This window comes from Mytilus galloprovincialis, chromosome 5 (assembly GCF_965363235.1).
Source record: "Mytilus galloprovincialis chromosome 5, xbMytGall1.hap1.1, whole genome shotgun sequence".
Lineage (NCBI taxonomy): Eukaryota > Metazoa > Mollusca > Bivalvia > Mytilida > Mytilidae > Mytilus > Mytilus galloprovincialis.
Window position 1 is genome coordinate 77,879,636 of NC_134842.1, and position 27,381 is coordinate 77,907,016.

Consider the following 27,381-nt stretch of genomic DNA (forward strand, 5'->3'; position numbering starts at 1 on the left):
CGTGTTGAAAAGGGCAGTGGATTGTATTTCCGACATAAGGAACATATCCGATATCATCATTCCATAACGGTCAACCAACTTGTTATGACGTCTGTAACTTAATATAGAACAACATCTGATTTAATATTTAGTTTCTTAACGACCTCGAATACCTTTAATTTTTAGCTGTATTTCTCTTGAAAAGTTTCCAACTTTTACACAATATTTTCCTCTGTCATCTGATTTAACGTTCTTTATTATAAGGTTGTGTTTTGTGCCTTCATTAGTCTGTTCACAATTTTCGTCCAGTTTAACAGCATTGCCATCTTTCAGCCATTCCACAGGTAGACTTGTTTGGCTGACTTCACAGGTGAGTATTGCATTTTGTCCTTCTATGCAGTCAACACTGGAAGGGTCTCCCAGAAAACAATCTATTAAGATAAATTATTAAAACAAATATACAACTATTTCAAATCATTCATGTATGTAATAGCGTATTTGAATTAGACGAAACAAAACTCGGTTCAACCGAAAAATTAATACATCAGGGTTTTGGATATCACAAACAAATATATGCGATAGAATTTTGAATTAAATTTTGAGAAGATAGGTTCAATCAAATTTTCAGAAAAAAAGGAAAAAATGGTGTCATCGAACTTGTTTTCTTACTAAATGTCAAAAAATGAACATTTCCCTATCAGATCAGTATAATGTTTTTACTAAAAGACTTATCTCCCCTTAAATGGCTTAGTTGGAAAAAAATGATTATAAAACACAAGTATTTGTTTAAAAGAGGGACGAACGATACCAGAGGGACAATCAAACTCATAAATCGAAAATATACTAATTACGTCTGGCTACAAATGAAAGAAGACAAACAGGCAAACAATAGAACACATGACACAACATAGAAAACCAACGAATAAGCTACACGAGCCCCATCAAAAACATAGGGTAACTCAGGTGCAACGAAAGGGTAATCATATTCTGCTCTTTTGTGAATATTTTGGATGATGCAATAAACCCACAGGCAGTTTAATGCAGTGTATAAAAAAATGGCAATTATTTTCGGTGTTTGCATCGCAATCTAAATCTGACGTCATTTTCTCACCTATTCGACACGTGATTGGCTAGAACGTTCAACCAACTTGTTATGACGTCCGTAACCTAATATAGAACAACATCTGTATTAATATTAAGTTTCTTAACGACCTCGAATACCTTTAATTTTTAGCTGTATTTCTCTTGAAAAGTTACCAACTTTCACACAATATTTTCCTCTGTCATCTGATTTAACGTTCTTTATTATAAGGTTGTGTTTTGTGCCTTCATTAGACTGTTCACAATGTTCGTCCAGTTTAACAGCATTGCCATCTTTCAGCCATTCTACAGGTAGACTTGTTTGGCTGACTTCACAGGTGAGTATTGCATTTTGTCCTTCTATGCAGTCAACACTGGAAGGGTCTCCCAGAAAACAATCTATTAAGATAAATTATTAAAACAAATATACAACTATTCCAAATCGTTCATGTATGTAATAGCGTATTTGAATTAGACGAAACAAAACTCGGTTCAACCGAAAAATTAATACATCAGGGTTTTCGATATCACAAACAAGTGTGAAAATTTACTAACTTTTTCAGTGGTACAATGACATCCTTCGATAATCAATATGAAGACATCCTATATTGTACATTTTGTACGTTCATGTATTTCATTTCTAATCTTTAAAAAAAAATCTATTTACAAAGCATTAAAATGTCGCCTTTCAACTTAAAGCTAAACAAACACTTACACAGACTAAGTTTTCCCGTTTGAATTGTTTTACATTTGTCATGTCCGGGCCTTTTATAACTCACTATGCGGCATGGGCTATGCTCATTGTTGAAGACCGTACGGTGACATATAGTTGGTAATTTCTGTGTCATTTGGTCTCTTGGGGAGATCTAGAGTTGCCTCATTGGCAAACATATCACATCTTGTTATTTTGAATATCAAGATTGGATTCAGTTACGATATTGTTGACATGTTATTAAAGATGGCATATTTTGGTATTAATATTGATTCACTCATAGGGTATTTGCAGCTAAATAAAGGGACGAGGGTCAGAACATCGTAATAAAGTTCACAAATTACAAAAGATATTTGAAATCTGAATTACTTATTAAAGTTACATACATTCAGTGCTTTGTTAAACTATCCTGCATAGGCACTAAATTATTATCATAAAGTAGATCATAGGTATAAGTTTCCCGACATAGAATATTTTTATACTTTGCTACAATAAAGATTTTTCTATGCTCTTTTTAAAAATATAATTAAGGAATGGGTCACCGTGATATTTTTCAAGCTATGAATTGTTGAAATTTTTTTATGCATAACAAGAAATATATGCGATAGAATTTTGAATTAAATTTTGAGAAGATAGGTTCAATAAAATTTTCAGAAAAGAAAGAAAAAATGATGTCGTCGAACTTGCTTTTTTACTAAATGTTAAAATTTAAAATTTCCCTATCAGATCAGTATAACTTTTTTACTAAAAATCTTATCTCCCCTTAAATGGCTTAGTTGAGAAAAAAAAAATGATAATAAAACACAAGTATTTGTTTAAAAGAGGGACGAACGATACCAGAGGGACAGTCAAACTCATAAATCGAAAATAAACTGACCACGCCTGGCTGAAAATGAAAGAGGACAAACAGGCAAACAATAGAACACATGAACCAACATAGAAAACTAACGAATAAGCTACACGAGCCCAATCAAAAACATGGGGTAACTCAGGTGATCCGAAAGGGTAATCATAGTCTGCTCCACATGTGAATATTTTGGATAATGCAATAAACCCACAGGCAGGTTAATGTAGTATAAAAAAAAATGGCAATGATTTTTGGTGTTTGCATCGCAATCTAAATCTGACGTCATTTTCTCAACTATTCGACACGTGATTGGCTAGAACGTTTCGTCGACGTCAAATTAGAGCTTGCCACGAACAGCTGATCGTGCACCTTGTTATGATAGAAGTCAGTATCACCAGTTCGACAACAACACTTTTATATAGATGTGTGTAGCTTATATTTCGAGGTACGTTAGTTTTAAACTAGTTTAGCCTTCTGCCGAGGGTCGTGGATATTCATTTCATTCACGATTATGAATTAAGTCTGACAAAAAAGCTGCATGTTTACTTAAAAAATATCGTTATTTACATGTTTCGCTGTCAACCTGATGTGGGCAGTCTGTGGAAACTTCATTTGAAATAATTTTTCACGTTTACATTATTTTACTTTCTTATAAACAATCCGATCTTCATTGACTATTGACTTAATTACTTTATGTCGACATTTTGCAGACTGACCAGGGATGTACACATGCGGGTCAAACATTCTTAATCATTAATGGTCAGAAACCATGATTAACCATGCAACGTAAGGAATATAATTTGTTAGTGTCCGAACACCATGCCCACCTGAGGCCCACCACCTTTCACCTATGCATTAATTCCCCCTCCAAAATGTTAATGATCTATTAGGTATATTTGAACATGAATCTTTAGATCGATCTGATCACACATGCTAAATCATTTCTTATTCCAATTTATAACATATTATAAAAGTAAAACAAAGAATTATTCAAAACATATGCATGCATGATTCTGTGCATCATGCTACTGGCTATAACTTGTCTGTATTTAATAAAATTGTGTAAGGAGACACAAATATGATATGTGAGAATTATTTTTTATTATCATGGCCATAATTGAAAAACAACTTTTCATTTATGGTTTTAAATCTGATGCTAAGTCATAATACTATCATTCTAAATCATCCCATTTAGTGTACATTTAAATTGTGTGTCTTTATTAATGTGTTCAGTTTTCTTATGTTTAGCATGTTTAGTTTATAGGCATTATATTGTATTTAATATTTATTTTTAATATTGATTCACTATAATAATGTGTATCTGAAGTATTTGATTCTTTGTTAAGATCTTTTTAAATTTTGATAAACTTGTTTTAAAACAATTTACATCAGCAGATCAATCTTAATTGTGTTTTTTACAAGCTACAGGTGTGTATACAATTGAGTTTAATTGAAACCTGTCAATAAGTATTGTAACTCTTTTGCAGATTGATTTACATCTGGCACATAATTTGACAGTCAATGCATAAAGAGTGTAGTTTCTATAATATCAAATGAGAGGTATACACAATCAAATGTAAGTATTAATTGCACGGGTGTCATTCGGTTTAACGAGAAAAATGATCGTGAACGAATATCTAAAGGCGGTCAAGTATTGAGAGACGATCGTGAAAGCTCTGGTAACGAATTGTCACTATGGGATAATCTCAGCAACCTTGATACTTTCAGAAGTGTTGTATAGTGAAAAATGTTTGGGTCATTAAAGCGCAACTTTGTTACATTTTGACGGAAGAGATTTGACCTTCCTGTAAAGGGCATAACCCCTGTTTTAGGTTTCTGAAAAAAGAAAATCAGCTTTTACTATATAACCAAAGGTCCTAGACCCATGGGTTCTTCAGCAATGACATTGGGGACTTATGACCTTGACAAAGGTCAAAAGGTCAAAGGTCAAGGTCATGTCCCATACAGCGAATTATGTGTTTTTGACCTTTTTGAAGCTTTTTAAGGTTGACTTTGACCTTTGACCTTACAACTTTTTAGTCGATATCTCAAAAATATTGTACTTACAGAAATAGTAAATAGTGAAAAACCTTGAGGTGGATGAGGCGCAACTTTTTTACGTTTGACCGAAGAGATTTGACCTTTCTGTAAGGGGCAAAACCTGTGTAAGAACTTTTAAATACATTGTACGTTTTTTGGAACATGTATATTACATTACAAAAGGAAAGACCTCTCAATTGTTCAAGAACAATTGACATTTTAATTGTTATCTATTGTTCTTATTATTCTCTAGTCTTTGTAATTTAACACACCATCATTGTCTTTTATTATCAGTCTTTTCTGATTCTTGAATTCCTTAGCCTTTTATTTTTTCACTTTTTGCTCATAAGGATTATTACATGATTGTATTTATTCTGTACACAACATCCAGACCCTCATGTTATGTGTATATATACATATAAGTTATCTGGTGTATTTAGTCAAACTCACCCAGTATGGATGTAGTCATATTGATTAATAATAACAAATTGCATATGGTGGGTAAATATCAGTTAAAGTAAGTTGTACTTACAAACTTTATTGTAGTTTTACAGACAATTCATCAATTAAACTTTGTGTCAAGTTTACTTTTAATTCAATAAATGTGTGTTCCTTAATTATTGATAATTAAGGATTACACTAATGTGGCAATTTTGACTGAAGTTTTATATTTGTATCATAACATGAATATCAATTACTTTAAAATGTCACTAATTGTTTACATATTTTTTCAGTACTTGTATGAAGATGTTGCTATACAATTTAAACTATAGCCTAACTGAAATTTGAGGAAAGTAATCAGAGAAAAAAAGTGACCACTTGTTTCCATTGAAGGTCAACATACACAAGGAAATTGTCAGACAACTTGTAACCATATATATATGAGGATAGTTTTAGATTGATGCATGAAAAGAAATTAAAAGTAATGTTTTAAAGATAAAAGCTTGCGGACATATAACAAAACTATAACAATGCTGAATATGAACAACCCATGCCATATCACGTACAACTTTTGGAATGCAGCAATTGTAAGTATGACAACAAACGGAAGGATTAAATTACTGTTAAAACAGACTCTGGAACATTGAAGACAAAGAAATAAAAGTTTAACATCAGAGGAAATGACTGTGCACTTCTTTCTTGAAGATCAACACACAACAGGAAATGTTCATATCTTTATGAATCATGTGCAGTAGTTGAGATAATTTTGGACATATACATAAAACTGTGAACTATTAAGTGATAATTATAATTCAAACATCATATGTGGTACCTGCATGTACTTACTGGTATATTGTAATTCACAAGATTTTACATGAATATAGGAATATTCTTTGCATGTTACATGTGAAATAAAAAAAGACAAGTATAGGATTTAAGAGTTATTTAGTACAACATTATCATATGAAAACCAGCAGGATGATATATGTCTACATTTATCATGGATCATGGAAACCCACAAGAAAGTATTGTATGCATTGTAATTATCAGTTTTAATTAAATGCGACATATGCAATGCTTTTTGTTTTAATTTTTAGAAAACTATTTGAATTGAATGAAAAATTATCATAAGTTTCTTTGACATTGAAACTTTTGAAATAGACATATATATGTATTTAATAGGCAGATAATACTTATAATGAACTCAAGGCTTTCATGTTTAAAACTTTATTGAATAAAAAACTATAGTTTTGTCTCAAGGAAATTTCCTTTTTAATATTTTTTTTCTATAACAATTTACTGTTTTATACTGAAAAGACTGCATTAAATGAATGATGCATGTTCAACAAATGAACATAGCTCTTGAAATTCTTGCTTACATGCAGCTGTTGTAGTTTAAGAAAGACCAATTCACACATGTTATGTGACAGTTACTGATCCTAATAATTCAGTGAACTAATTAAAAATGTTTTGAAATAAAAACATTTGAAAAAACTTGGACAGGGCTGAGCAGATTACTATTTCTCATGAAACATGAGTTTGATAGAAGGGGCTTCATGATACCATGCACTAGTGCTTGTTAAATTATTTTTCCCTATCAGGAGAATCATTTAGTTTTAGAAATACTGTTTTGCCGTTGGTCATCACGTTATTTTACTCTTGATTCTAACATGACGTCCTTTAAACGCTTTGAGTACACACCCGTGGTAAAATATGAATATATTGCCAGTGCTGTTCCAATTGTACTCCCACGCCATATGCTTTTTTATGAATGAGATACACATAGAACGATGACGTAAGAATATGATCATTTTACGGGAAAATACACGCTTGCCAAAACAAACATCGTCACAGCATGGAAACGTAAACAAACGATGCTATAATGTGGAATAAACCATTTTTTTTTAAACACATATAATACATTTTAGAAAATTATCATCTAAATTTATCCAAAACTATCTAAATATGTGATTGAAAATACATAAGCATGTCACTAATTCAGTTTGCACCGTTCTTTTTATGCCAATTTAATAGTGCGTTTTTTATGGGAATGGCAAACATTTGACTCCACCTAGAGCGCTTCAATTCAAAAGAAGTGCCGTATTTGTACTATTAGAATCGAAAGAATTCATGGGGGCTTGAATATATCGTGATTTTACCACGGGTTGTCCCTGTATGCCGATATTTTACCCTTCGCTATCGCTCAGGGTACAATATTTGTCATAAAGGGACAACCCGTGGTAAAATTACGATATATTTAAGCCCCCATGACTTATTTCTTAATTTTTCTATGCCAAAATGATAATTAAATTTTAGAAAGTAAGCAAGATAAATTTATTTGCAATCGACACATATGACACACATATGCAGTTAGAAATGAACATTGGGTTACGAAAGCTCTGATGACTTACAAAGTATAACGTTAGAGTATCCCCCTTTTATTTATCTTAGTATGCACGGTGATACTTTCAAGATGTATGAACACCTTAAGTTTAAAAATGAAAAATGAAATCAATTACATTATTTTTTATCTTTAATGTGCTGTTTTTAGTCAAAATCCATCAAAATGTCGATTATTTCTTTCAGTTTGATCTTTTCTCGATAAGTCACTATTTGGCGTTGCAAAAATAACAATTTTCGTTAGCAACGTAATTACCTCCCCTGTAACTGTATCGTATGCCCTTAGATTGGAATTGTATATTACATTTTGTTTTTCCTTGTTAAGATTATGTGACCTTTGATCTTGAAATCTGAAAAACTGCACTATATTTTCTCTTGACGATATACCTATATTTTCAAATCGAATGACACTTAATATAGCCGTATATAAGTATAGGAAGATGTGGTATGAGTGCCAATGAGACAACTCTCCATCCAAATAACAATTTAAAAAAAAGTTAAACCGTTATAGGTCAATGAACGGCCTTCAACACGGAGCCTTCGCTCACACCGAATAACAAGCTATAAAGGGCCCCAAAATTACTAGTGTAAAACCATTCAAACGGGAAAACCAACGGTCTATAAATCTATATAAAAAAAAAACCCACCAAAAACAAAACAAAAAAACAAAAAAAAACGAGAAACGAGAAACACGTATAAATTACATAAACAAACGACAACTACTTTACATCAGATTCCTGACTTAGGACAGGTGCAAACATTTGCAACGGGATTAAACGTTTTAATGGATTCAAACCTTTTCCCTTTTTCTGAAACAATAGCATAACATCACAACATAGAAAAACACACGATAAAATATCAATTGACAGGCTTAACTCAATCAAACAACGTAAATTAATACACTATGAACGTATAAATTTGATCTGCGATATCTGAATGCAAATGCATAGTAAATGAAATATTAGGGACAAACATTCAAGGCCAAAAAGCAAACAAACAAGTTCAAACAAAGCCATGGCAAGACACCACTGCGAAATATTCAAACCTTCGAAAATATTCAATTTAGAAAAAAAAACGGTTTTAATAATACACTCAGGTAAATCTTGAAGTTTATACAAATGCAGTAAGACGAAGTGAAAATAAGATATTCCAAATAATCAAAGCTGGTATATAGACAAGCTCCATATAAATATAAAATAACAAAAAAACATAATAAACAGTATCAACAGGTCGAATTAACAAGAAAATCCGATTTGAGAGTACTCACAGTTACTGAAAGCTAGTTAAAAGCCAAAAACAATTAATAATAAAAAATCATGCATCAGAGACTAAAATCAACTAAAACACATCACAGGGATTTAGTATTTTAACGTTCACCAAGCATCTGTCATTGTATACATGATAATATTTTATGTTGTGTCTTTTGTACTATTATGTGTCTGTTTGGCTGTATATTTTTTAGCCATGGCGTTTTCAGGTAATTTTCGATTTATGAGTTTGACTGTCACTCTGGTATCTTTCGCCCAACTATTATATGCATGGACTTACACAGATGGCATCAAAGAGGTTTTAACAAATTAATAACAATGTATATATAGGTTGACATCATGAGTAGGAGATGATAACATATTGAAATCAGAATTAAAATGCTTCACTGATTACAAACTTAAACTATGTGTTTGAAAGTTCATTAACACATTGTTTGATAAAAACAATATTGATACAAAACGACAACACTTGCAAACTTATATCACGTAGAGAAACATCTTATTGAATAATAACTTTCTTATCCACATCAAATACCTTTAATTTTCAGGTGTAGTGTTCTGGAAAAATTTCCGACTTTCATACAATATTCTCCACTGTTATCTGATTTAACGTTCTTTATTATAAGGTTGTGTGTTGTGCCGTCATTAGACTTTGCACAATTTTCGTCTAGTTTAACAGCATTGCCTTCTTTCAGCCATTCCACAGGTAAACTTGTAGGGCTAACTTTACAGGTTAATGTTGCATCTTCTCCTTCTATGTACTCAACATTGGAAGGGTTTTCCGGAAAACAATCTGTTAAGATAAATTATCATAAAAAAAGACAACTTATTGGAGATGCTCATGTACGTCACAGCGTTTTGGATTTTAACGAAAACAATCTCGGTTTCACTGAAAACTTATTACATCAGGGTTTTTGAAATCACAAACTAGTCAAAATATTTACTAAATTTTATGAACGGTAGAAGGACAGCACTCGTAAATATAAATCAACATGAAGAAATCACATCCGTTCAAATATTCCATTTATCATCTTTAAGAGTAATATTATTTACAGAGCATAAAAATGTCGTCATTCAACCCAAAAGCTAAACAAACATTTAAACAGACTCATCAAGACATGCAAGATGAGATAAACAACAGTTATTAGTGTTAGGTCAATAAAGATGGCACATATTGGTTTTAATTTTGATTCACTCATAGGGTCTTTACGTTGAAAATAAATACATTAATTCTAAAACCAATTGTACGGACAGTACGGGTTATGTTCTTCTCATTATATTTTGATTTCATGACACTAAACCCCTATCAGAAAGGATTAGCTTGATTGTCCTATGATTAAGTTCACTACGTTTAATTGAGCTCCGAAGCTTGCATGTCAGTAACTACTAATAGTCCTTTGTTAAAATATGTATTATTGACATTTTGCTGAGTTGATTTTGCATCCTTATCTTATATCAGACATGAACTACTTATACTGAGTTTCTATATATGAATTGCATTGCGTTTGTTTATTCTACGCTGGCAAGAAACTTCGGGGAGCGTTTAGATCTCAAAAACATGTTTAACTCACCACGTTTTTACGCCTGTCCTAAGTCATGAGCCTCGATTCTTTTAGAGTCTTGTATTATTCCTAATTTTAGTTAATTCAAATATTGTTTAGTTTAGTATTACCACCATTATCACTGACCTAGTATACATTTTAGTTTCCGAGCTAGATGAAATAGTCTTCGAGTGCAATATTTTCACGCTCTGACAAAGTTGCTCAGGTGAACAAAATATTCCGAAAAGTGAAGTTGCAATCACCCCTTCTTAAAATTTACGAACGCCATCACGAGTTGGTTGACCGTTATTGAATATCGTTTCACAGACGAAATGGAATGTTTTTCTCGTGTCGTAACTACCGCCCACTTCCTTTTTCACCACGAATGTGATCTACAGAATTAGATTACTTAACGGGTTTTTAAAAACATGAGCAGCATGACGGGTGCAACATGTAGAGCAGGATCTGCTTAACCTTCCGGACCACATGAGATCACCCCCAGTTTTGGGGGGGATTTTTGTTGTTAATTCCTTAGTTTTCTATGTTGTGTCTTTTGTACTATTATGTGTCTGTTTGGCTTTGTATTTTTTGGCCATGGCGTTTTCAGTTTATTTTCGATTTATGAGTTTGACTGTCATTCTGGTATTTTTCGTCCCACTATATTATATACATGGACTTACACAGATAGCATCAAAGAGGTTTTAACAAATTAATAACAATGTATCTGTTGGTTAAAATCATTAGTAGGAGATGATAACATATTGAAATCAGAATTAAATGCTTCACTGATTACAAGCTTAAACTATGTGTTTGAATGTCCATTAACACATTGTTTGATACAAAACAATATTGATACAAAACGACAACACTTGCAAACTAATATCATGTAGAACAACATCTTATTAAATAACTTTCTTATCCACATCAAATACCTTTAATTTTCAGGTGTAGTGTTCTGGAAAAATTTCCGACTTTCACACAATATTCTCCACTGTTATCTGATTTAACGTTCTTTATTATAAGGTTGTGTGTTGTGCCGTCATTAGACTTTGCACAATTTTCGTCTAGTTTAACAGCATTGCCTTCTTTCAGCCATTCCACAGGTAAACTTGTAGAACTAACTTTACAGGTTAATGTTGCATCTTCTCCTTCTATGTACTCAACACTGGAAGGGTTTTCCGGAAAACAATCTGTTAAGGTAAATTATCATAATAAGAATAGACAACTTGTTTGATATGCTTATGTATATAACTGCGTTTTTGATTTTAACGAAATCAATCTCGGCTTCACTAAAAACTTATTACAACAGGGTATTTGATATCACAGACTAGTCATTTTTTAACTAAATTTTATGAACGGTACAAGGACAGCATTTGTAAATATGAATCAACATGAAGACATCTCATACGTTCAGGTACTTCCTTTCTCATCTTTAAGAGTAATATGGGGACGAAGTCCCCTATTACAGAAGAAAATTCAATAAAAAAAAAAAAATCGTTCAATTTTTTTTTGTCGTGTTTTTTAATTTCCGGATCTGCGCAGAACACATAACTCTACTTCCTTCTTCCGGTCTTGTTGTCGTGAGACTTTGATTAGTCTAGTAAAATATAAGAACTCAAGAAACACAATACCAATATTTCATTTTTAATCATTCTTTGTCTTTGGTATGCATAAACGTTAGGCCTACCTGATGCATTGCGTTTCTTTGTTTACATTGAACATGACGTCATAACTTAAATAACGTCACAAGTAAAATCCCTAACAACAGAACCAAAATCGGAAACGTTACGGTATTTCCGTATCTTTTTTTTAACAAATATTTAAAATACAAAAAAAATAATTTAAACAAACTTCGTCCCCATTCACAGGTAATGCCTGCCTCATATTATTATTTACAAAGCATACAAATGTCGTCATTAAACTCAAAAGCTAAACAAACCTTCAAACAGTACTATAAAGATGAGATACACTAAAGTTATCATTGAGGTCAATAAAGATGGCACATTGTGGTTCTACAAACTACTTATATTGAGTTTCTATATAAGTATTGATTCGTGTTTGTTTATTATACGTTGGCAAGATTGGGGTTAGGAAAGCGTTGAGATATTAAAAACATGTTTAACCCATCGCGTTTTTTTTTTGCGCCTGTCCCAAGTCACGAGCCTCGATTCATTGTTAGTCTTGTATGATTTCAAATATCAGTTCATTTATTTTGTTGTAGTTTAGTATTTCCACCATTATAACTGAACTAGTACACATTTTAGTCTAGGAGCTCGCTACATTAGTCTTCGGGTGCAGGATTTTCTCGCTCTGAAAAGTTGCTCAGGTGAAAAAAGAGTTCAAAATAATGAAGTTGTGATCACACCTTCGTAAATTTTATGGACTCCATCACAAATTGGTTGACCGTTATGGAATAACTGTTTGACAGACGATGAAGGATATGTTCATTATGTCGTAACTACCGTCCACTTTTCTTTTCACCACGAATGTGACCTACCGAATTGGACTATTTACCGGGTTTGTAAAAACATGATTAATACGACGGTTGCAACATGTCGAGCAGGATCTGCTTAACCTTTCGGAGCACATGCGATCAGCCCAAGTTTTTTTGTGGGGTTCGTTGCTTAGTCTTTATTTTTCTATGTTGTGTCTTTTGAACTATTATGTGTATGTTTGACTTTGTTTTTTGTAGCCATGGCGTTTTCAGTTTATTTTCGATGTATGAGTTTGACTGTCACTCTGGTATCTTTCGCCATCACTGTATTCTATACCTAAACTACATAAGTGTCCTTACAGACAACGGTATATTGATGGGTCTTCCAAGTGCTCCACGAAAGAGGGACGAAAGATACCAAAGGGACAGTCAAACTCATAAATCTAAAACAAACTGACAACGCCATGGCTAAAAATGAAAAAGACAAACAAACAACAGCACAAATGACACAACATAGAAAACTAAAGAATAAACAACACGAACCCCACCAAAAAACTGGGGGTGATCTCAGGTGCTCCGGAAGGGTTAGCAGATTCTGCTCCACATGCGGCACCCGTCGTGTTTCTTATGTGATAACAAATCCGGTAAATGGTCTAATTGGGTAGGTCAAATTCATGAAAGGGAAGGGGATTGTAGATACGACGTAAGGAATATATCCGATATTATTTGTGAAACGGTTATTCCATAACGGTCAACCAACTCGTGATGGCGTCCGTAAAATTTACGAAGGGATGATTTCAACTTCACCATTTGGAACTCTTGGTTTAATAGCTTCCTTGAAAGCAGCAATCCTCTGTCAAGAAAATCATGATAGGAAATGCAAGCACGGGAATATCGTATCAATTGGGAGATATATACCCCGTATGCAGGTGCTGCTGGAATGTTGCTACTTAGAAAAGGAAAGTTCAATTGGAAAACTGAAATCATCTCTTTTGTCGTAAAGTTTTGTTTTCAACCGACCCTCATTGTTAATTTCTAGATGTAAGTCAAGATATGAGGCCGACTTAACTGTATCTGTAGTATCCTTTATCTCTAGCTCGATTGGATAGATGCGTTCCACATAGTCACCAAATTTTAAATTATTAAGTGAAAGAACATCATCTATATAGCGAAAAGTAGAGGTAAAGGATATTGCTAACTTCTTATCTTTCTTCCTAAGAAGTTCCTGCATGAAGTCAGCCTCATAATAATAAAAAAAAAAAACAAGTCGGCAAGTAGAGGGGCACAGTCTGTTCCCATTGGAATGCCGACAGTCTGTTGACAAACACGTCCCCCGAAAGTAACAAATATGTTGTCAATCAAGAAATCAAGCATCTTGATAACATCAGTTTCAGAGATTTTTTTGTTCGAATCAGAGTGATCCTTTACAAAGTAGGATTTATCCCTCCACAAGACAAGATACTTGTATCTACGTTGGCCATTCTTTTTTACGAAGCAAAGCAATACCAACTCTTTCTATTTGTCTTTTAGTTTGGAATGTTGAATACTAGTGTACAGAGTAGAAAAGTCAAATGTTTTAATACTGTTACAAGATGAAAGAGAGTTAGATTGTATGTACTCTAAAAGATCTTTGGAATTTTTAAGTATCCACATCTGATTCACGCCCCCTCTAGAATAGGCAGTTTCACAATAACTCTGAAGCCCGTCTTTGATTGCTGATAAAATAGATGTTAATAATTTAGAAAGAGGTTTCGTGGAGCACTTGGAAGACCCAGCTGTTTGTAAGGACACTTATGTAGTTTAGGTATCCAATACAGTGATGGCAGATCCCGTTCTTCATATTTGGTTGAAATTCCAAAGGAACACAGAACAGACCTATGATTATCCAGGATTTCCTCTTTGGTAAGTGTCGTGTGGGTATATGTTGAGTTTCCAAGTGAATTGTCAATACCTAATTCGTTTATCAAGCAGTTAATGTAATGAGTTTTACATACAAACACGATGTTGTTTGGGGCTTTATCTGCGGGGATAACAACATATTTGTCATGGAGGTAGGATAGGTGTTTTGCAACATTTGGGCATGGGCATTGATGGACCCATTCAGTTTCTTAATTCTGATTTGTATCAACGACCTCACTGCCTTAATCCATTCGGAAAGAGTGTCTACGTCTTCCTTCTCGCGCTTAGCCCATTGCCTGGCATAATCCTCAACTGAATCCATCAAAATTTTAAAGTTGTATTTCAAATTGATGAATTTAGGTAACCTATCTAACCTTTCGATAACACATTTCGAAAAGAAGTGTTATTAACAATGTTGAGGTCACCGGTAATAATCACTGGCCAGCCGGATTATATGTGAATTGCGAACTAGCACAAGTGCAATCAGGAGGTTAGACTTGAAGTCGTCAATATCGAGATCCTGCAAAACGTGTTTGTAATTGAAAATTCTAGTTGCAATAGGTTTGGTATAGGTATAAGAAATGATTGGTACATACTGGTCTTTGAAATAAGGAGGTATTTTCGATTGAACTAATTTATGATGAAGGATATTGCCTAAGTTGACGCCATCGATACCTTTGTTGGCAAAGGAAAGATTAAGGAAAGATCTTTTCTCTTTTTCATCTTTGCCAATGCGGACTGGCTTGAAAAGTCTGTGACTTGCAATATCCGAAATTATAGCTGTAATTTTGTATTCGTTTGAATGAGGGTTTGTAACAGTGGATTCCAAACTTAAATTGAACAGAGAATGACGTTTTGAAAGGGGTAATGAATAATTAAAGTTTCGTGCGAATGTGATGAATACCTAACGGCTTTTGTATAAATGGCAGCAAGTCATTAATAGATACATCATGCAGAGAAGGTGATGTATAATGACGATGACATTTTATTTAATATTAAATTTCTTATCCACATCAAATACCTTTAATTTTCAGGTGAAGTGTTCTGGAAAAATTTCCGACTTTCACACAATATTCTCCACTGTTATCTGATTTAACGTTCTTTATTATAAGGATGTGTGTTGTGCCTTCATTAGACTTTGCACAATTTTCGTCTAGTTTAACAGCATTGCCTTCTTTCAGCCATTCCACAGGTAGACTTGTATGGCTAACTTTACAGGTTAATTTTGCATCTTCTCCTTCTATGTACTCAACACTGGAAGGGTTTTCCAGAAAACAATCTGTTTCGATAAATTATCATAATAAATAGCCCACTTGTATGATGATTTGATTAAGTACGTCACAAATTATTTGATTTTAACGAAAGCAATCTCGGTTTCACTGAACACTTATTACACTAGGGTTTCGAATCACAGACTAGTCAAAATATTTACGAAATTTTATGAACGGTACAAGGACATCATTTTTAAATCGATATAAAGACATCTTATACGTTCAGGTATTCTAGTTCTCATCTTTAAGAGTAATATTATTGACAACAAATGTCGTCATTTAACTTAAAAGCTAACCAAACCTTTCAACAGACTTTTAAGATGGGATACAATAAAGTTATTATTGGTATCAATTAAGATGGCATATTTTGGTTTTAATATTGATTCACTCATATGTTCTTTGCATCGAAAATAAAAACATGTTGTTCTCAAACCAATTATACGCACAGTACGGGTTATGTTTTTCTCATATATTTTATGATTGTATGAAACTAAACCCCTTACTAAAGGAATTGGGCATGCTTGTCATGTGTTTAAGTTCACTACGTTTAATTGAGCTCTGGAGCTTGCATGTCAGTAACTGCTAATAGTCTTTTGTTAAAATATGTATTATTGTCATTTACGGAGTTTGTTTTGCTACCTATTCTGACATCCGAAACGAACTGCTTATTATGAGTTTCTATATATCTATTGCTTTGCGTTTGTTTATTTAAGGTTGGCAAGAGTAATAAGGGAGAGTTGAGATCTTAAAAAAAAGTTAAATCCGCCTTTTTTTGTGCGCCTGTCCTACGTCATGAGCCTTTATTCTTTGTTAGTCTTGTATGATTTCTTATTTGAGTTTATCCAAATGATTTGTAGTTTAGTATCACAACCTTTGTCACTGAACTAGTACCCAGTAAAGTGTAGGAGCTTGCTTTAATATTCCTGCTGGTGCAGGATTTTCACGCTCTGAAAAAGTTGCTCAGGCGAACAACGAGCTCCCAATGGTGAAGTTGAAATGACCACTTCGTAAATTTTATGGACGCCATCTCGAGTTGGTTTACCTTTATGAAATAACAGTTTTCACAGACGATATAGGATATGTTCCTAATGTCGTACCTATCGTCTACTTCCCTTTTCATCACGAATGTAAACTACCGAATAAGACTATTTACCGGGTTTGTAAAAACGTGAGCAAGATGACGGTTGACTGTCCCTCTGGTATCTTTCTACTTGTTTGGCTTCATAACTATTGATCTGAGCATCACTGATGAGTTTTATGTTGACGAAACGCGCGTCTTGCGTATTTAATTATAATCCGGGTACCTTTGATAACAGTAGAACAACATCTTATTTATATTACGATTCTTAATCACCTTTAATTGTCAGCTGTAGTTTTCTGAAAAAATTTCCAACTTTCACACAATATTCTCCACTGTTGTATGCTTTGACGTTCTTTATTATAAGATTGTTTTTTGTTCCGTCATTCGACTTTGTACAATTTTCGTCTAGTTTTACAGGATTGCCTTCTTTAAACCATTCCACAAGTAGACTTGTAGGTTTTACTTTGCAGGTTAATATTGCATCTTCTCCTTCGATGTTCTCAACACTGGAAGGTTCTTCCAGAAAACAATCTGTTAAGATAAATTATCTTATAAAAAAGACAACTGTTTCATGTAAGTAACAGCGTATTTGATTGCTAACGTAACCCAGCAGGCACACAACGTTGAACCAACGTTGAAAATATGTTAAAATTTGGTTGTAGCGTTAATCAACGTAAAAACAACGTTGTATCAACGTCAATTTTATCAACGTTTAAATCACGTTGTTGAATCAACGTTGATTTGTGGTTAAATTTTCAACGTTGAACTGCCAACGTTGAATCAACATTGAATTTGAGTTGATGCTTTCAATGCTTTAATTGGTTGAAAGTAAAAACACAAAAATACTGAATTCCGAGGAAAATTCAAAAAGGAAAATCAAAAATCAAAAGGCAAAATCAAAAGTCCAAACACATCAAACGAATGGATAACAACTGTCATATTCCTGACTTGGTACAGGCATTTTCTAATGTAGAAAATGGTGGATTGAACCTGGTTTTATAGCTAGCTAAACCTCTCACTTGTATGACAGTCGCATCAAATTCCATTACATTGTCAACGATGCATGAACAAAACAAACATACTCAAAGAGTAAAAATGTCAAAAATAGGGGTACAACAGTCTTTGAGATTGAAAATATAACGTTGATCAACGGTTTAGTTAAGGTTGATGACTTTAAGTGTCGACCAAAATTTCAATCAAGATGAGATTGAACCAAATTTTGTGTATTTTCCTTTTTGCTGAAATGATGACTTTTTTTATTGGTTTAATGATATGTTTTTAAATAAATTCAATGATAACTGTTTCATATATAAAGTAATCTTTAAATTGCGATAAAATTATTACATTATAATTACTCGAAACGGATATCTTTTTGTGATTGGCACATGCGTAGAAGACCGACATTTCGAATTTATTTGCGCCAATTTGATTAACACATCTCACTCAGAGACACAGTAAGTTAAGAGTTGCTCTCAGCAGTGTAAACTAAGTATAATTTTCATTTATTGTTTAATCTAATGATAGTTATATGATAATTTAAGTTAAATTCTCCCTCGCCCTGCTCGTCCGAATTTAAAGTATTTCTACTCTAAATTCAATAGGCTTTAAACAAAACAAACACAGAAATAGAGTTAGTTGCTCGCAGTAACATTATTATCTTCTCTTGCGATACAAATTTTATTCCACTCTATAATACAAGTTTCTTCGATACAAACAACATAATATAAATACATGTAATAAACATAGCAGCCATTAATGTGACTAACTTCGTACTTTACGACCTAACTGCGAGCACCTTCGATACTAATACATTTAAATGCCAAACTTTATATAGTACCCCACCCGTAGAAACCGCCAAAACTTTTCTCGTGCCTTGTACACGTAACATCAGACTTTATAAATAGTACATACTCTTGCAGAACTAGTTCTAAAACTAGTTACACTAGTTCCCATCTATATACATGTATGATAACTACAAATACCTAACGGGAAAACCCCAATTTCAAACGAAATGAAATATATATAAAATATATACAATAGTGTAGCGTTTATCGTAATTATATGAGTATAGTGATTTAAGCAGATCAGATATAATTTATAATTATACACACATGTGTTTGTAGTCTCGGGGAACAGCAAGGTTGACCTTAAGATATATTTGTACATTGATTGGGTGCGGCAACTTATTATGTTAAGACTTGAAAAGGGAGAGTGTTTTATGATCATTGATTTGGTAATTTAAAGCAAAAGCGTATGGAATTCTATCATTGCAGATACTGGGAGAGAGGAGTCATAATATATCATGGAACATCGGTTGAAATTGAAAAAAAAATATTCGTCTGGCAAATAATAATATATAATTATTGAAGTTCACCTATGCGATCTCATACTAGTTCTTTTACATGTTTTATATGTTGATATAATTAAAAGTCAAGGATTTACAACACATGGCATTCTTGACCTTGCAACACATTAAAAAAAAACACATTCTTTTCTCTTGGTCAGAATAGATGTCACTCACAGCATGTATTCCGAGGATTTATCAATGAAGCAATACGGCAGATAAGAAACATGTGTGACCATAACAAAATAATGCACACTGATCTGTCTAATTTCAATGTGGTCTATATGATAACGTCTAAATAGATGCTTTATCAATTGACCGTATTTAATTATAACAGAACAAAAAAAGTCAAGGAAATAAAAAAAAATATTCTTTTATGTTTTAATTAATGTCTAAACTTAATTCATATGCATGTAAATGAAAATTAAATAAGACGTATCACGAAAGACTGGAATATATTGCAGTTTCAAGAAAAATGTAAACACAGGTTCAAAGTTTAGCAACCATGCCTAAAATATCTATTGATGAAAGATCATGAAAAATTTAGATGTAAAATGACATATAATGATATAGTTGATTATACGTGAATAATATTTATTTTGAATTATATTAAAGTAAAGCATCTTAAGACGACCATCGAAAGCACTAAAATTATATATATGGACATAATTGTATCTTAGGAGGAGTGTGGGTTAAGATCGTGGTGCTTGCGGCCCACTATCTTATATTGATATGAGTGACTGTCAAGATCTCGGTGCTTGTGGTGCATTATTGTTCCTCAAGACGAATGACTGTTAAGATCTTGGTGCTTGTGTTGCAATATTGTTTCTCAAGATGAGTGACTGTCAAGATCTTGGTGCTTGTGGTGCATTATTGTTTCTCAAGATGAGTTACTGTCAAGATTTCGGTGCTTGTGGTGCAGTATTGTATCTCAAGATGAGTTACTGTCAAGATCTCGTTGCTTGTGGTGCAGTATTGTCTCTTAAGATGAGTGACTGTCAAGATCTCGGAGCTTGTGGTGCAGTATTGTCTCTCAAGATGAGTGACTGTCAAGATCCCGGTGATTGTGATACAGTATTGTATTTCAAGATGAGTGACTGTCAAAATCTCGGAGCTTGTGGTGCAGTATTGTCTCTCAAGATGAGTGACTGTCAAGATCTCGGTGATTATGGTGCAGTATTGTATCTCAAGATGAGTGACTGTCAAAATCTCAATGCTTGTGGTCCCCCTTGAGAGGGAAAAATTGGTTGATTATATAATGAATCACTGAAGCATGACTTGAGACCCCCTCTTTTATGCAGTCAGTGGACCCCTTATGAAAATTTCAGGATCTGCCACTGATTCCAGAATCATGTTGGATTATCGACTGGACAAACTTCCCGTAATGCTACAATAATAATTATTGGACTTAAAGTTTTTGAACCAATTATTGAAAAAATGTAAGATCACAACAATAAGTTATAGTTATCTCCGAGGAAAATTCAAATCAGAAAGTCCTCAATGAAAGGTTTTGGATGTCCAAATTTTGTAAGCGTGTTTATTTATTAGTTCAGGAGGCAATTGATAATTTGAAAATGCTGCAATTCAATAAACATATTTTTTTTGTTGATGATGTCTTACCAAAAAATCCATGTCTGTAAAATACATCTCGGGTAAAAAGAATAAATATGCCTATGGTGTCCAAGCTTGATCGATTAAATTAATAAGAGGTGAGTATTGAAATTATACCATTGTTTTTTTCCCATAAAAGTGTGTGAGATTTTGTCACAATTTCTTTTAAATTGGCCCTGCATCTTTGTCTACTAAAATCTTTAGTTTTTTTTTATTAAAATGATTTATTATTTACTATCTGAACTCAAGTTTAAAAAAAACTGTCATGATAGCTATTGATAAATATTTAAAAAACATAACTATATTATTCATATGACACTAATGTTCTTTATTTGGCCTGCATAATGAAATTAACCAAGTTATGTAAAAGATAGTACAATATGTTTTTTTTATTGTAGATGCTGTAGTAACAAGTTTCGAATGTAAAACATAGAGACCACAATATGGAACAAAAGTACAAGATGTCTAGCAGATGGACTATTAAAAAAAAAATAAAATTAAGTAATCAGATTAATTGTGTTTGTTTGACATTGTGAGAGGCATATGTGGGTAACTTGTTATATAACTACTGTGTTATGTCACAAACATGTTTAATAGTTATAAGTAAAGCAAGATCATGTCTATTAAGAAAAGTGAAGGCACAAAATGTATACCCACGGAACTACAAACTACATGTACACCAACCCCCAACATCTAGTTTATTACACATAAAATGGCATTGATGGACATAATAAAGGGTAATAATTTCAGCTGTTAAAAAAGCTCAATTCAACCATTGTTCAACATCCTATTCTCCCCATTTACCTCATTAAAAGTTTACCTGGACACACATCCCACCTATTTTTAACATACACTGATCACAGGTCAACAAACATTCGACCTGATGTCAGCATACACTGACCACAGAACAACCAACATTCGACTTGATTTCAACATACACTGACCACAGAACAACTAGCATTCGACCTGATTTCAACATACACTAAAAACACTTCAACCAACATTCGACCTGATTTCAACATACACTGACCACAGAACAACCAACATTCGACCTGATTTCAACATACAACAACCACAATTCAACCAGCAATCGACTTGTTTTCAACAAACTTCGACCAAATGTAAACCAAAATTCAACCTATTTTCAACGTTGAAATTAATTTTCAATCCAACACTACTTTTCAATCTTGATTCAACGTTGAAATCTGACGTTTATTCAATGTTGATTCAACGTTGTTGTGTCTGCTGGGAAGATATCTCGGTTTCACTGAAAAAATAGCACACTAGGGTTTTCGATATCACGAACTAGTCAAACATTTACTATTTGTTTTATCGGTACCAGTCAACATGGAAACATCTTATACGTTTAGGTATTTCATTTCTCATCTGTTAGAGTAATGTTATTTACAAAGAATACAATTGTCGCCTTTCCACTAAAAAAATACCCAAACCTTTAAACAGACTTATCAAGATTAGATGGGATAAAGCTACAATATTGTTGTCAGGTCATTCATGATGGCATATATTGGTATTAATATTGATAGGGTCTTTGCATCGAAAGTAAACACTTTTATTATCCAACCAGTTGTAAGCATGAATAAAAACAGCAGTAGTATACCGCTATTTGAAAGTCATAAATCGATTGAGAGAAAACAAATCCGGGTTACAAACTAAAACCGAGGAAACAAATCAATTTTAAGAGGAAGCAACGAAACAGCAGAATCACTAAAATGCAACAAAAAAAAAACTACATTGTAACACACAAAGATTAGAAATCTGTTGCACTTTTCAAAATAATAAAAACCTCGCCATCATTTCTTGATTTTAAGCATACATTGTTCTTTGAATTCTGTATATAAAAGTGCAAAAATTGAATATTAAAGTAACAATTAACTGTATGACATGTTCCTTTTTTTATATTGTTTATTTAATGCTGAAGCTATTAAAAAAATAAGTTTTACTTTACCCCACGCAATGCTAATTATTAATCAAGAAACTTGTGAATTCTTTTATTTTAAAAAAAGGAATGATTTTTAAATATAATCAGAACATGTTTAAATGACTTTAACTTTTTGATGGGACTTGAGATTTTTCCTTACCATTACACAGTACTGTCTAATCTATTTTATAGTTTTGTAAAATTTCATGAAAAATGTAATTGAATAGACCAGATGTTTATTGAGCGTCCTCTATAACGCTTTATTTGCCTTATTATAGAAAAGGTGTAGATTTGATTGACATCTTAATGGATTATGATCATTATTATCACATAAATTGCTGAGAAAAGCCTACTTAAAAAACTCCGAGCATGCTGGGAGCTTCTCGAAAGAATACATATATGATCCCTAATTTCTTTTGTTACCTACTTACAGTCTATTTTTTGGGGAAATGTTGATAAAGAGAAGATTACATATTGAAATCAGAATTTAAATACTACACCGGTTACTACGATGTCGCTTAAATTATTTGAATGGATATTAATTAACACATTAGTTTGGTTGGTACATTGCATATCAAGACAACAGCTCCTTGTGTCTTGGAAAAAAGTAAAATCACAAAAAATCTGAACTCAGAGGAAAATATAATCGGAAAGTCCATAATCACATGGCAAAATCAAATGACAACAAACATCAAAAACGAAAGGACAAGAACTGTCATATTACTGACGTGGTACAGGCATTTAAAATCTAGAAAATGGTGGATTAAATCTGGTTTTATAGCGATCAACCTCTCCGTTCGATGACAGTCTTATCAAATTCCGTTATATTTACAATGATGCTTGAACTAAACAGGCATAATAAATAAAATATTTAAAATGTAAATACATCAGTCATCATCGTGTAACAATTTTAAAAGGAACAATTTAACAGAACAAAAAAACATCTGGCTATACATATCATTTTTAATGGATATTTGGAATAACGAAATATCCACACCTTTTATTGCATTTATTAGCACTGGTTCTCCGAACTGCGAAAGTATCAAAATACAACCTTGTTTTACACAATTTATATTGTTCAAAAAGTTCAAAAGTGTTCTATAATTAAATAGGTACCAGGATTATAATTTAATACGCCATACGCTATAATTAAAACCAGTCATTCAGCTTCAATTGATCAAAAATTAATTATATTCAATTTAGTTGTAAAGCTTAAATGTTCTCCAAGACTGGGCACAATTAATTTGTTAGCACCTATAATACCAAAAACGAAACCCCAATATTTTATGTCTATAAGCGCATATTAGACAGCTAGTAACATGCACAGAAAACTACACAATGATATTACTTATGACCAATACAAGTTGTTGCAATATTACCTGTTCTTGTTGTAATCAAAGTTTGTTTGCAATATATCCTTTTGCTATCTGAAATTGCTTAATAAATTCAAAAAAAATGAGGATGGTTAGTGGGAATGTGTCAAAGAGACAACAATCTGACTACATAGCAGAACAATTTATTAGCAGTCAGATTCATTTGTCGCCAAAATTATATCTCCATTACGCCGGCTACGTTTTAAAAACATAAAAATTAAACCATTGTTGGAATGACGCGACGCTTATTTAGATCTTGTAAATCGATAAATTTATTTAATAGCATCGTTACAATTCTGATATGCCGGTTGAAATTCAAAACACCAATGAATCTACTGATCATTGATGTTTTGTTTATGTTTAGTCAACTTAAAACTATTGTCTTATCGGTTTCAGTTGAAATTTAAAATCATTCTTATAAAATATTTCGTGGAAGAGCAGACTAAAACATTTCAGAGGTTGTAGACTAATACAATGTTACCTCAGATTACACGCACAAAAAAAAATAAGTGTTCTAAAGTAATGCATTTCAGAAACCACATTAAGCCTGTCGTCAAGTACTTCTATGTCGTTCATTCAAACACACACATACTGTGTTAATCTGACCGATATATATGTTTAAGAGCTTGTCTATGAGAAAACAATGCAATATGCCAAAAATCGTTCGGAAGCTAGTTTCGAAATATAATGTTATGTGACGTGTATCTGGAAGGCTACCATGTAGGGACTCTGTGTACACCATCAAAAGCGCAAATATTTGATTCTATTTTTAGAAATAAGCAATTCTATTTTTAGAACACATCCCAGCATTGGCACAAGCATTTTCTTATAAAAAAATGGCCATCTTTGTAATCGTTTTTTTTGTCATTTTTATAGCAAATGTAGTAATTTTTTTGACAGAATGCAAGTTAAACATGCTTTAAACTGCATAAAACAGTTTTTACCGTCAAATGTTATGAATTGGCATCATGCCAACTTTTGAAAAAAGGTTGGTACAGAGAGGTTGATGCTGCTTACTGTTTTCAAAAGTTAATAATTTGCAAGATAACACCTGAATTTTGTTTCTGTTGTGCTTTTTATGTTTCATACGGTTGATATATTCAGAATCTGTAAGGTTTTGCTTTGCAAATAAGTTTTAATGACATTTTGAGCATGTCAAAAAATCTAAAATTTTAACGAAAAAAAAGAAGAATTTCAGGCAGAATATACTATTTACTTGTAAACAAACTCCTCAATTTATCTAAAAGTTACTGGTATATATAGAAAATAATTAAAGAGAAATATTGTAAACACAATATTATTTTTTTAACATCAAAATTGAGAAATTCAAGGGTTTTAGATAAATTTGATTATCAAAATATTTTTCCTATCTTAATCCAATATTCATATCCTATAGTATTCATCAGGACATAACAGTTCTTATTTCAAATATTTATTTGGTAGATATATTTGATTTAATAATTTTAAATTTAATCTTAAATTTCTGTCTGTACAGAAAAATTAAGACAAAACCTTCATGGTGCCCCAGTAAAATATTGATTTACCTCCCCTGATTGTACTCTTTAATGTTAACATTGGAGACAAAATGGAACCACATCTTCTGTATTATTACATGGACAATCTGTAATTATGTAATTAATGCATAACTATGCAGTATGAGAAAAAGAATGAAATGAAATGTACATTTGCTTATAAATCTGAATGTGGACAATCATTACATTATGCTTCAAATGTCCTGTGTATCCCTATAACCAAAATTTATGTGACAAACCCACAAGTACCCATTTACGTAGTCTTGGGTGTAACTCCACGGACTATGAACTACCAGAAGGGGTTTTAATACTGTACAGAAGTGGGATATTTTCAATAGACTGTTCATCATGTGACATTTGCATATGCCCGAAACACAGGGATGGTTTTGGAATATAGTGGAGGCGTCAAACAAGAAAGTGCCAGTCACCTACACATCCAGACAAGAGTGTTGGAAAACCAAGCAGAGGCATACCAGCATCAGTATGCCAAGAGCTACGGATGACAAAGAGAAAACCTCTGCCAGTTGGTTCAGGTACAAATTTCTAGTATGATTTAAAAGTGTGATAAAATTTATTTAGATAAAACTTTGTATGGAAAAGGCGGAGGGGTGGTTATACATTTAATTGTAAATGGATTTCATGCGAAATACTCAATTTAATAAAATTCTTACAAAAAATTAAATGTCATGCATAAAAAAAATATTTGGGAGATATTCTGAGACAATTTTTTGGGGTCGTGGTGTATTTACAGTTCCTATCCTGGATTGAAAAATCAACATTGATAAAAGCCTTTGGGTGTATACATATAAAAAAGAAGATGTGGTATGATAGCCAATGAGACAACTGTCCACAAGAGACGAAAATGACACAGAAATTAACAACTATAGGTCACCATACAGCCTTCAACAATGAGCAAAGCCCATACTGCATAGTCGGCTAACGAGAAAACTGATTGCCTTATTTACTTATTTCATATATATACAAATATCTATATATGTATATAAGAAATATGTATATATAAAAAGAATGAGGATATGTGGTTTGATTGCCAAAGAGACAATTATCCACAACATTTAAGTAGTATAGTCGGCTGTAAAATTTTAAACAGTAAAAAAGAATGAAAACAAATGGCCCATATTTACAACATATCAATTAACGAACAACAAATATGACAGACATGAACCAACAATGTACAAAAAAAAACTCCCAGATAAACGGATTATTAGTAAAATTTCAACAAATAATGAACCATAACCATGTTAACTTGAGTTTTCTTGGAGTGAGTTAGGTACTAATTAATATCAGCAATATCTCAGACAAGTTCTATAATGATCATGATGATGGACAATGGATTCTTTAAAGTGCAAGCAGGATACATTGATACTCTGTTATTTTGCTATTTTGGAAAAAAGCATTGGTTTTGCTCCTATTTATTAGCCTCCATTTTGCTAAGATATCAATTTATAAAATATTAACAGAAAAACAATATTTTTTAGTTATCGACCTGGGACAATGTGCAATGGGGGTAACATTGAAACTCTCATTTTAGGGCAAGAATCCTTCAACGAAAAATCTATGATTTCCTTCTC

The 27,381-nt window shown here is 32.6% G+C and overlaps 1 protein-coding gene across 1 annotated transcript in view; it reads right to left on the minus strand.

Moving 5' to 3' along the window:
* Positions 1-27,381, minus strand: part of LOC143074152 (uncharacterized) — a 164,345-nt gene that overhangs the window by 43,360 nt on the left and 93,604 nt on the right. Inside the window, exons 7-12 of the mRNA XM_076249700.1 lie at positions 17,267-17,524; positions 15,663-15,920; positions 11,241-11,498; positions 9,303-9,560; positions 1,201-1,458; positions 153-410 (exon numbers count right to left, since the gene is read on the minus strand). Coding sequence (XP_076105815.1) covers positions 153-410; positions 1,201-1,458; positions 9,303-9,560; positions 11,241-11,498; positions 15,663-15,920; positions 17,267-17,524 — 1,548 coding nt within the window. The remainder of the gene's footprint in view (positions 1-152; positions 411-1,200; positions 1,459-9,302; positions 9,561-11,240; positions 11,499-15,662; positions 15,921-17,266; positions 17,525-27,381) is intronic.